Source organism: Nelumbo nucifera, chromosome 5 (genome assembly GCF_055504915.1).
Source record: "Nelumbo nucifera cultivar China Antique chromosome 5, China Antique-T2T, whole genome shotgun sequence".
In the NCBI taxonomy this organism is placed as follows: domain Eukaryota; kingdom Viridiplantae; phylum Streptophyta; class Magnoliopsida; order Proteales; family Nelumbonaceae; genus Nelumbo; species Nelumbo nucifera.
This window is the reverse complement of record NC_142653.1, coordinates 38,968,688-38,981,689: the sequence shown is the minus strand read 5'-3', so window position 1 is coordinate 38,981,689 and position 13,002 is coordinate 38,968,688. Positions and strand designations below refer to the sequence as shown.

Genomic DNA, 13,002 nt, shown 5'->3' with positions numbered 1-13,002 from the left:
GTCAGGTATCAGACTTTTTTTTTTAATAACAAAAGGAAATTCAATAAGAAAAATGAAGAAAAAAATACAAGGCGATAATAAATCACCTAGAGTAAAAAATAAAACAAAAAACAAAAAACAAAGACAATCGGAGACCCCCACTTAGCCCTCGTTTGGGAGTGCTTATTATTGAAATAAGTGCTTAATGCACAAGTCCTTATTCCCAATAAGCACTTATAAGTGTTTGGTTAGGTGCTCTTTCAAGTGCTTATTTTGTCAATAAGCACTTTTTTAATATTGTGCATTTGGTGAGCTTCTTTTCCCATAGGTGTTATTCATTAAAAATGAAGAGTTTAACCCTCATTTGAGAGTGGCACACTTGAAAAAAAAAGAGGAAGAACGGAGAAATTAACATGGATCAAGCTTCTTGTTAGTTTTGGATTGGAAGGTTGTCCCTCTACTGCCACTGTGCTTCAGGAGATGGTGAAGTGAGGAGAGAAAAAATGGAATGAAGAGAAAACCCTATTCTTTTCGCCCAGGGATACTGTGGGTATATTGAAAAACCCTATTATTTTCTGGAATAAACACTTATTTGGCTTTTTTTACCAAACACACATTAGTGCTTATTGGTGTGGTTCCGGTCTAAAATAAGTGCTGCTAAAAGCCACCCACCTAACCCCCTTCATCTCCAACAACAATTAAATGAGCACCCACTCACTTCAACAACTTGCCTTAGCAGACCACAATACTGTTGTTCCAACGATCAAATGGACCATGAAAATCCATAGCTAACATCCATTCACTCCTCTTTATACTCTACTCCCTCTTCAATTTCTTTGAAAGCATCTTCCTCCTTTCTGGGCTCCAGCTCTGAGAAAGCTTTTCTTGCAAACTCCTCCCTACCCAGTAAAAAAAAAATCTCAGCACTTGCTTACTTTGGACCTCCACATCAATCACTTTCTCCAAATTAACGATTTTCTCAAACGGTCTTATTGATCAAATATAATTTCTATTTTGTCCTCTTGCTCCATTGAACCTTCTAAACTAATATCCTCTGGTATCAGACTTTCAAACTCCATTGACAGCCCTAGTTATAATCATATTTTTCTTCTTATCAATTTAGGTATCCATTTCTAATATAAAATTTATCCTAATATTTTCTAATTTGTTGTCCACTAGGTGCTTGATTTGCATGCTTTTGAAGCAAGACAGAGAGAGTATGCTTCTATGGGTCAAAAACATTTTTACTTCATGACATTGAATGGCAGTGAGGTTTGGCCTTCTCTACTTTTATTTAGTTTGAGTTTTCTCTTCTTGCATTTTTGGATTAATATTTTTTGTTTGCTACTCTAATTTAGTTTATTCCCTTGCAAAAAGAAATTTGAATGCTTATGTATCCTTTTTGATTGATATGCTTGTGGTTATCTTTTTGATAAAGGTGGTTAAGCTGAAATATTTTGATTTTCAGAGCAAAATAAAATTCAGTGGATATTGATAAAAAATGCAGTGAAGATAAGAAAGGGAGTAGAGAAGATGCAGCATTGTCATAGTCAAATTGGACTGGACAGTTAAACCAGTAATTTGGTGACCCAGTGAGCCTTCTGTGTCCCGGTTTTAGCAATTAAAATGCTGATTGAACCAGTAAACTAGTGCTTTGGTGAGTTTGGACTGGGTTCAAGAATGGTTTAGAAGTATATCAGTCCAGAATCTAGGCAGGACCAAACATAGAGAAAGGATCAGCTAGGCAAAGAAACTACCCTGTTAAGCCAATCCAGGAAGCACCCAGGTTTGGCAGACCATTATCCTGCCTGATACTCCATTCGCCGAACTACAGCATAAATAAAAAACAACCCTACAATGCCTTAGCAGCAAGCAGCACCATAAAATCCTCTGCCACTAGATCCCCCCTGTTTATCATTCTTTAGGACCCTTCCCTCTGGGAGGGATTAGGGTCCATCATTTCCCTGTCAAGAAGCTGCTGTATTTCCTTGGATACTCATGCAGAAGTATCTCAGTTAGATTTTGTTTTCTCACAGTTTGACTCTGCCACATATGTGCCCTATAACTAAGTTCTCTGCCTTCTAAGTCCCTAATGCAGAAATTATAAATTCATCACCTTTGAGAAATAAAAACACCCTTTTGCTGTCTTTTGGGATATGGAAGGAAGAAATAGAAGAATTTTCAAACCCAAGTCAAAACTGCTTCCAAGAAAATGTAGGGGATATTTGTTCTCTCATCATGAACTAGACCTGGATGTTGAAAGTTTAGGGACATGCATACCACCTACCTTCGAGAGTTATTAATGTCTTGTGTAAAATACCAAATAGATGTGCACAGATAATGATGTGAAATTAACCGCATTTTTACTGATAAAAAAGTTTAGGGACATGCATAAGATGGATATAAAGGTTCAATCTTCAGTGGCACATGATGGTAAGATTTTTTTTTGATAAATGATTAAACATTTTATTAATCCAGTAAATAAGAGTTACAGGCAACCCAAGGAGAGGCACAAGATGCGACCTTTTCTTTAAGATTGATCACAGCATTACAAAATCAGAAGAACATAATTACAAGGTAGCCCAAAGTAAAGAATCCCGAGAGACCCCCTGTTTAGCAAGTGAGTCGGCCATCAAGTTTGCTGATCTGCCTACCCACTGGACTCTAACTTTCATATTTCTTGTTAGCCATTTGACTTTTTTGAGGAGATCTCTATAGCCCCAATTCAGAGGTCAATGTTTTTGATATTTTTCGATGATTAGGATCACATTTAGTTTTGCTTGTATCCTTTATAGGATTGACATTTCATTAGGTGGATTTCTTCTGATCCTTATTTTGCAACTTCTTATTTTACACAAATGAGATTTATATTATCTACCAAAAATGATGAAATTCTAGTAAGGGGTGTATTCTTTCCTATCTTGAAAACTTGAGATTAGTTTTACCTGTTGGAAATGAAAAGAGAGAAATGGGACCATCCAGCCCTGAGTCACGAGACAGTTCCTTATCATCATGAACTGGCTCCTCAGAGTCTCTTGGCAAACCATTCCCACCAATCATATCAATTTATGATCATATTGATTTTTGACCATACTATAGAAGTTTTTAATAATACTTGGAACTTCATTTTTGGTTCTGATCATAAAATGAAATAATAATAGTCACCAATAGAACAAATAAAATCTGGTCCCTGAACATCAGTTTGAACAATATGAAAAGAAAAGAGAGTAGTCTTATTTTATTATTTTTTGAAAGATGAAGATATATTTCATTAGAGATAAGAAAAAGGGGAAGCAGTAACGGGAGAGGTTCCCTCCAACCAGATTACATCCAAAACCCAAGCTTTGATAGAAAAGAAGAAAACAAATTACATTGGAGATGTTCTTAGGTGGATGACTAGTTGTCCCCACTCCCAGTAATGCTCTTAGGGAGCATTGGAATCCAAATGTTAATGATGCATGTTTTAGGGAAAGACAGTCTTCTATTTAAATTAAAATTGTATGAATGTAAGGGGCCATTTGATAATGACTGAAGTGGCTGAACTGTACGACTCGGTGTTGTGTTTTTGGTGAGCAAGCCATTAAGTAGGTCATGTGTTCCTTATTGGCTTAATAGCATGCTAGTTGATTGCTATTACCACTAAATATTTTATTGCATTATTATTTTATCCACTAAAAGACAAAGCAATAAGTCATTAAATTCAGCTACTTCAGTTGTTATTAAATGGCCATTAAATAAGATGAATTGGCCTTGGAAGAAAGAGCAGTTCTTACCTCTATCTTGGTAGAAGTTTTCTGGTAATCATTCCCTAAATAGCTGCCTTGAAGCATCTGAAACCTATATTTTTATAGAGACATGTCCATCTGTACCAGAGATATTTTCTATCATCAGTCTCACATTCACTGGATTTCACAGCATCTTCAAACTTTTAGGTTCCTTCTGTTTAGTTAGAATTCATTTCCATCCTAAGTATATCAGTCTCTGCAAATATCTGAAGAAAGTATGAAGCACATTGATCTCCAGTAGCAAAATATACCTGGTTTATGCTGACCACCTTCACCTTACCAATAAAAGTCTTCCCGAGGGTCCGGATGTAGTAGGCACGTTAGGTAAGCACAATGAGTGATCACATAATAGCTGTGTGACACATGTCCCAGTTAATGTGCCTTTCATCCAAACGTTTTTGTCCCATTATATAGAAATTATGTATTATTTTATTATCTTTGTCAAAATAATTAAAAATAAAAACAATGAAAAAGGAAAACCTAAACGTGTTGGGAGTTGGGACTCATTTACGTTTTCTTTTTTCATTGTTTTTATTTTTAATTATTTTGACAAAGATAATTAAATAATGGATAATTTCTGTCTAACAGGACAAAAACATTTGGATGAAAGGCACATTAACTGGGACATGTGTCACATGGCTATTATGTGCTCACTCATTGTGCTTACCTAATGTGCCTACTACATCCTGACCCTTTTCCCGATTGGGGTTCACATGTCACATTACATTTGCTTACTCTATTGAACGAGATCACTTGTGATCCATATTTTAAAACTTGTTGCATTAAGATGGGATGCGAAAGTAGCAGATGTTGCTGTCTCTTTTTTGGAAGATGTGCTGTTCAATATGTGGCCTATCCTACTTTTATTCTCATTTTGTTTTGTTTATTTTTTTTTGTAAGATTTTTTTTTCATGTTTTGGTGTAAGAACTAAGATTTTTTTTTTTTGTTCAAACCTTGAACATGTTTCCCTTCATTTTCTTTCAAACCAAACATAGCCTAAAGGATTAAAAAGTGAATTACAAATTATACAAATTGAAATTGAAGATAAAAACAACTTATCTTCAATACTAAAATGCTTTAGCTTTACATCTGAGCCCAAAACATTTGATTCCTCCCAACCCCCTGTTTTTTCGAAGAGTCAGCCTTGCTGTTGGACATTCTTTGCACCCATTAAATTCTAATATCTATGCCCCTGGTTATCCATTTAAACCTCTTCAGTTCATTTTTGTACATCCACAAAGCATTCCCCTACAATGGAAAATACCCCAAAATGCAAATCTTGTCCATTATGATGGTACAATCTGATTGTTTCCTTGTTTTGTTGTTACTATTTTTGTTATTATTTTGCTAATTATGATCAAAGATGTTTTCTAAACCTTCATTTTTTCATTTCTATCACGTTCAGGTCATAGATGCATGTGCTAAGGGAAATTTGGGGCGTTTCATCAACCACAGTTGTGATCCTAACTGCCGCACAGAAAAGGTTATATATATTTATTCTTTTTTGTTTTACTTTTTATTCTGGTTTTTTATCTGTAATGAATAAATTTGCATTTGTACTAGGAAATGTGTCTGTGAATAAGAATAAGTAAATAACCCTGGAACTCAATACAGAAATGGATTCCACTGAGTTACAAAGGCCGGAATTGGAACCCTGTCAGCAGAAAAAGCTCACTCCTTACTGCTCTTTTTCTGTTAAGAGTTATCAGCAAACCTGTTTATTTCTATATATATTCAGATAACTTTGTCTATTCCTTCTTCTTTTTAAACTTAGAAACCTATTTGTTTTTGTTTACATAAGCCTATGTTTTCATCTCCCTTTCTCTTTTTGTGAATGTGTGTTTGCATGTTTGAGAGAGATTGAGAGTGACAAGTAAGGCATTTATTTTAAAAAATAAATAATAATGGGATGACATGTTTATTTGCTCTAAGAACATAAAATTCAATTTAAATATGATTTGTAGCAAGTGGTAAATCTGCAGCTGATTCTAAAGATACTGCTTTTAATATTGAAAATGTAAAATATCTTTCTTATTTTCGATAAAGGGAACATCTAATCAGAGATCTCTTCTTTCCATTTCTTCTTCCTCGAACCCCCTTATTCTTCCCTGGTCTTCTTGAAATGGTGGTTAATTATTTATGGAAGTGACAATAAATTAGTTGAAGAGGTAGCATCTCTATGTCTTTCTTTTCCTTCCTAAATCCTTACAATATATATTGCTGGAGGTGAATGGACATCACTGATGACTCCAATTTCAATCGACTAGCCTTCATCCAGTTACTGCACCTTGACATTCCAAAGCTTGCCCACAACTGTTGATCATCTTGTGCAAAACAAAATAAAAAATTTTCCATTCTATCAGCTTGTGCAGGTAATACAAGATTAGGGTAATGATACTTAGTTAGTTATGGATACCCATGAATGATTTCAGAGCAAACTTGACACCAATCCCTGAAAAGACATAACAAAAAAAAAAAAAAAGAAGGAAAACTACATTACAACGCACCATAATCTTTTTCTTAGATTAAAGGAGAAAAGACGGATAGGTAATTAGATACCAAAATAATCACGTTTCCTTTTCTGTTCTCTTATTCCCTTGATGATATTTGTCTTCTTATTATTACCTTTTTAATTAGAAAAGCACTCAAGTAATAGGTATGTCTACATAGAAAAGTTTTGTCTTGTCACATGGTACCATGCTTTGTCAGTAGAGGAGGGAAAACCTCCCTGTCATTCTATCACTGCTCTTAAAAAATAAAGTAGAGAAGGGAAAGCATGTTTTCTTACAAGTGATCATCTATATTGAAATGATTTTTGCAAGGTCTTTCATTGCCAAAACTGGGATTTTTTTGTTGTGATGCAGTTTAGATTGTACACAACCTGACCCAATTCAAAATTGGGTTAGGTTTAGGATTAGGGTTGGAAAAGCCAACAGGTTATTCTTATTTATTTTTCTGTTTATGATTGCGGCTATATTATTTTGATATGTATATGCTTGTGTATGGTGAAAAGATGTGCATGTAATATTTGCTTATACAACATATGCATTTGCATGTTTCTAGGTGTGCACAAAAAATAAAAAGGGTAAATTGCTAAAGTCTTCCCTGAAGTTTCTAGTTGTTGTTGAAACCTCCCCCGAACTTTCTGACATAGTTCCATGTATACCCCTTTTGTTAGAATCCTCTAAAAAGAGGCATGAAAATGTCCAAAATATCCATGGGGTTACTTTTGATCAAAATGTTTATTTTCCAAATTTTCTCTTGATATAAATCACTAGCCCAAACCCTTCCAATCTCTTTTCTGAAATTGATTTGTTTTTCAAATTTTCCCTTTATATCAATCAGTCAAAGGTAAAGCTGCAACTTTAAATTCTCTCTTTTTCTGTTCTTTATAAAATTTGTATTATTTTTTCTGTAGAAACCAGCCTTAATAGTTGGGAGGTGATTACAATTACTAAACTTCAGGGGAGGTTTCAGCAACAGTCAAAAACTAAAAGGGAGGTTTCAGCAATTTACCCAAATAAAAATAACGTTTCTATATGTGTGTGTGTGTGTGTAGAATTTGGAACCTTAGGTTGATGTGTTAGTTGGGTTAGGATTAATGCTGAAAGTTGTCTTAAGGACAAGATCTTACTAGGTAATCAGATTATTCCGCCCAAGGTTCTATTGATATGTTTTGGTGCTCTTTTAGTCTTAGGTATGAGACTAGATTATCAATCCTGACATTATTGATGATGTCCGACCATATCACTAATATATTGCTTTTTATCACCTTCTTTAAGCCAATACAAAGCAATAAAGTCAAAATATTGATATGGTGCCAACCATATCAACAACTCTAAATAAGAAGAGAAGGGGGTGGGGAAGAATAAGGGAAGAAAGGGTAGAAAGATACCTAATTTGATTGTGCATTGTCGCAGTAGGCTTTTGCTTTTTTCCTTCTTCATGGTTCCTTTATGAAAAATGTTGAGCCTTAACTGTTTTGGATTTTGGGCTTCCTAAAACTTGATAATCAATATAAGAAGCATACTTGGTGTAGTGTAACAGTACGTATTTGTGGTTCTGCAAACCTATGGCTTTGTATCTATTACATGTTTATACCATTTTTAAATACTATTATTATGGGTCCAACTTGAATGCCTATTTGGTCAAAACTTCAGCATGACGAGACAAGTTTAAGCCATCGTCAACTTATTGTTTCTAAAATTTATTTTTTGATCAATCATTTCTTAAATTTATATCCAACCAAAAATGTGTTCCGATGATGTATAAAATTGATTTTGGCATGTTATCAAATGTTAGACAGCCACATGACCAATAGTGTGACCACACCACAATCATTTCTTAAGTACAAAGGCTACTGGTAAGGATGCAGATAATGATAAACAAAGAAATTTAATATTGTTATTTGGCAAATACTAATGTATTAATTGACAACGATAATAGGTACTTATAGGAAAATAATTATATTCCCATCAAGGTTACATTTATGCTCCGTACAGCAATTCTTGGGAAGTGCCTATCGCTCGCTACACAGCACGCTGGAAGGGTCATGCTTTTATCTGTTCTATCCTTTAGGCACATATTTTGGACATTTTTGGAGTATGATGAATCTTCTCATCCTTTATTTTATTAGTTTTTTCTTATTCGTAGATCAGGGGTTTTAGCAAGAGAGGAAGGCACCTTGGGGAGAATTTCTTTTTGCTGTTATGCGATTGATTTGAGAAAAAAAAACTGAATGTATTGGCTTTGAGAACTAAAGCTATACCCAGAAACACCTCTTAGGAAAGCAATAGGAACATCTTGATCATGGCTAGCTGTATGCAAAGGATTCAGGGAAATCGCTTACTCTGATTTCTTTAATTTTAAAAAGTTGAACAATATAGATAGCTCTGACATAATGCTTTTTGGTCCGTTTTTGAGTTCCCAATTTGAGCTCCTTGTTTTATGTGGGCTAATGTACACAGCCTTACACTTTTCAATGAAATACGTTATACTTCTTCAAGATAAATTATAAGAAAACAAATTAATCTGTCTTATATCTATAAAAAATCAAATTACTCATAAAAGCATTGTAACTCCTTTGACTTGAAAAAAATAGAATATTTTTCTATATTTGTTATTACCTTATTTATCATCAGCGTCATCATCATCCAAGCCTTATCTGAATTGTATGGGGTTGGCTACATAAATCCTGCTTTGCCATTTCGTTCCGTTTAATGTCATATCCATTGTTAAATTAGGAAGTGCATAAATCATTTATTTCTACTTCGATCCATGACCTTTCTGGTCTACGCCTTGCCCTTCTAGCCCCTTCAACTTGCAACATATCACTTCTTATGGGTGTGGTCAATGGTGTTCTATGCATATGACAAAACCATCTTAGTCTACTTTCATTTTATCACCTATTGGAGCTACTCCTAGGTTCCTTCAGATGTCTTCGCTTATAACCCTATCATTTCTTGTTTTTCCAGTTATCCATCTGAACATATGCATTTCTCCCACACTTTGTTTTTTGGAATGTTGTTTCTTGACTGCCCAACACTCTTCTCCATACAGCATAGCTGGCCTGGCCTTACAACTGTTTGTGTTATTTGCCTATCACATAAGACTCCGGATGCAGCCCTCCGTTTAGCCCATTCTGCTCTAATTCTATCGGCAACATCCTTTTCAATCTATCCCTTGTTGTGATACTTTTCTCATATTGTAAAAAGAAAACTTTATTATTAGATTATGTGCTTATAACATTTACAACTATTTCCTAATTTTGTTCATGTGTTTCAATTTTTTATTGTTCCCAACTGTATCCCATATGCATCCTGATATGTCTCTTAAATTTGCCTTTCCTATAGCTTTTTTTTTTTTTAATATTCTGATTTGCATTTGGATACTAATATTTTGAACCTTCATTGCACCCATGACCTGGTCTCTTTTATGGGTATGGGAGCCCCTAGATATGTAAAATTCCAAAAAAATCCAGTATAACTTTCATAACCCAGATGGCTATTTTAACAACCAGGTAAGTTTATAAAATCCTGACAGGTTTTTTTATCAAACAGATTGTTACCTAATTAAATTGTTTCTTACCAAGTAAACTGTTGCTTAACTAAGCTCTCTTTTTGTTACATTATTACCCAAAAAGTGTATTTAACAGAACAGAATGGTGGAAAAGGTTTCATGTATCCAGCCCCATATAGATGGGACAAGGGTTAGATGATGATGATAGATCTTGTCTTTCCTTGAGGCTGGAACTAATCTTTAAGTTTGAATTGTGGCTGTATATGGGAATTTAATATATAGACCTGCTTGTTTTAAATCTGCCGTAAATATTATTAGGTGTGAAACCTGCCTAATTTTTTCATACATGTCTATATGCAGCATATCGGGATCCATTACTTTTGGCTGCATATCTTGTTTAAACTATGTCTACTTTCATTTTATTATTTTTATTTTGCAATGAAAATAGGAAAAGAAAAGATGTGAACCCACAACAGATTTGTTCCTGCAAAGGCCATGTCTATGTGCAGCATAACAGGACCCATAACTTTTGGCTGCATGTCTTGTTTAATCCTTGTCTACTTTTGTTTTTTTGTTTTGTTTTGTTTTGTTTTTTTTTTATTTTGCAATGAAAATAGAAAAAAGTTGTGAACCCATAACAGATTTGTCCCTGCAAAGGCCATGTCTATGTGCAGCATATAAGGACCCATAACTTTTGGCTGCTTGTCTTGTTGAATCCTTGCCTACTTTATTTTATTTTTTGATTTTTCAATGAATATAGAAGAAAAAATATGTGAGCTCATAACAAATTTATTCCTGCCGAGGTTTGGTGAGATAACCAGATCACTGATTATCAGATTACTTGATCTCTATTTTGATTTTGAAATGTTTTATTTATTTATTTATTTTTTTGCAGCTGTTTTATGAATGACAAAAACTGTAAATTCATATCCGTTTAGCTTTTCCTTGCATGCTTTTTCTTTTGTTCAGTAATAAGGCCAATAAAATTTATAATAAATTGGCTACGCAGAAAGTACACAAGATATAAAATATGCAAACAGGGCAGAACTTCCAAGATTGTTTAAGAAATTGCTTCTTCATACACCCTTAAGCAGTTCTGCAAGGAGGTAGCATGCGAGTTGGAAGCTGGAATCCAATGCTTGTCCAAGAATCTGATTTAATTAAAAAATTGGACTTGAGGATATGTTTACAGACAAGTACATACTATATTAAGATGTTTTTTTTTTTTTTTTGTATTTTGATGTTGTTTACTTATAAAAGAGGAAAATGTTAATAGAAGCTTGGAGGAAAAAGGAAAATTTTACATGGTGCCTCAATAGTGCATGGTGTCAGAATCTGAAGCATGTCTGATATGGCATTTCATCTATGTAGAAGAGAAGAGTGCTATAAGAAGCTAAGCAAAGCTTAGCTTTAAAATAGTATCACTCCCCTTGTTAATTAATCAGTTAAGTCATTAGCTGATCTCCTAAACCAATAGAATGAATCTGATAGAAATGTGAAAAAGTATTTTTTGTCTTTATCTTTGTTCTTGAAACCTTTTTATCATAACAGGAAAATGCTTACTGTTTTTCGCCATAGTTTTACTTGTACATTTTATTTATTTAGTAGATCTGTTTGGTAGGGGCCATTACTTGGTGTAATGGCAAAATCTCAGTCTGGAAATTGTGAGAATGTGGGTTTGAGTCTGAGGGGGCGGCCACTTTGTGTGGACAAAAATGCAAAAGTTTAGGACCGTGCCCACCCCTCCCAAGACCCCAGATAGTTGGGAACAACATTGGGTAATGCCCTTTTATGCATTTGGGACATTTTAGTCTGCCTAGATATTGTTAACACGGGTTATAGTTTTTTTTATGCAATTCTTTGTTGCATATGTTTTATCTATGTTTGAATTTGTGTTATTTTGACACTTTTTGTTTTCTTTGTAAGCCATTTCTTCTATCAATTAAATTTTACTTTTTTATATCATAGAAAATCTAAAATTGAAGCACTTCCTGTTACATGTTTTATTCACTTATTCAATGGTGGCTATTTTACATCAGTTATTTAACTCGGAGTTCTTGTATAAGCAGTGGATGGTGAATGGAGAAGTTTGTATTGGACTCTTTGCTTTGAGGGATATTAAGAAGGTAATGTTTCAACTTCACATTGTTATCTCTATATCTTTTATTCAAATTGGTATCTGCTTGCCTACATTTATTTTTTATGTGGTTAGATTTTCTATGATTTTAAATTGCTTGAAGTGTAAGGCCTGCAATAGCTGATAAATTGTCTTTTAAGCATTATCCTGTGTGAGCATGATCACCAAAAGGTATTGCATCCCTAGTGTTTACCTCAATTCAGGGATAGGGGAATTCTCTTGAAAATGATTCTATTGACCCGCAATTAGATTTGATCAAATCTGGCATATATACTAGGGCACTTTCAGTGCAACTTGGGCTGGGTGGGGTTGGTTGGTTGGGGCTGTTGGGCTAAGGTCAACCTTCTCCCAAGTGAAAGGCGGAGGTCGTTACTCCTAAATCAAGGTAAAACTGAAGAACCAGTCTTAACCCAAGTCAATTTACAAATATGTAACCTTAGTTTGGACCAACCAACTTGATTCAAAATAAGAGTTTGGCAAAATTTTTAGTGCTGGCTGTCAACCTGACCTGACACAACCTCCTTTATCCGATCTAATATCTGGTGGTGTAAGGCAAGCTCACATTGGTGGAGTTAACTTGATTTAACTTAATAAACATGTGAAATTGGTTTCTTGGTTTTTTGAATTTGTTTACTGAAGAACCTAGGTTATTGAGGTTCATGTTCTTTGGGCTGAAGAAAGATGCAGAGGAGATGGCTTTTTAATGTGAAATGGGCAATCTAAGAGCACTGTGGGGAGGGGTGCAGGCTGAAGAGGAAAAGCTAAAGCATGATGTGTTGTTTTTGAGCAGAGGAAAATCTCTCTAGTTGTCTTCCAACTGTGTTTAGTGGTGTCTGGGGCTTTTGTTTTCTGATCTTCAAGTTCTTTTGTCCAGCAGTGGCAGTATAGTTTTGGGCTGCAGGGTTGGTTTCTTTTTGGTTGCCATTTCCTGCCTCTTTGTATGTTCTTTATTTATTTAATAACTTATGTTTTTTCCTTTTTTGAGAAAGATAAGGTATTGGTCTTATATTGAAAAACTATAAAGATCAAAACAACATCAGCCCATGTAAAAAGAGGACCTGTACAACGGGAATAAACAGAAC

At 34.5% G+C, this 13,002-nt stretch overlaps 1 protein-coding gene across 6 annotated transcripts in view; it reads left to right on the top strand.

Moving 5' to 3' along the window:
• LOC104606674 (uncharacterized) overlaps positions 1–13,002 on the top strand; it is a 59,474-nt gene that overhangs the window by 20,061 nt on the left and 26,411 nt on the right. For all 6 annotated transcript variants that reach the window (XM_010271996.3, XM_088887377.1, XM_010271994.3 and 3 more), the window contains 3 exons: positions 1,159–1,251; positions 5,171–5,248; positions 11,853–11,909. In XM_010271996.3, coding sequence (XP_010270298.1) covers positions 1,159–1,251; positions 5,171–5,248; positions 11,853–11,909 — 228 coding nt within the window. The remainder of the gene's footprint in view (positions 1–1,158; positions 1,252–5,170; positions 5,249–11,852; positions 11,910–13,002) is intronic.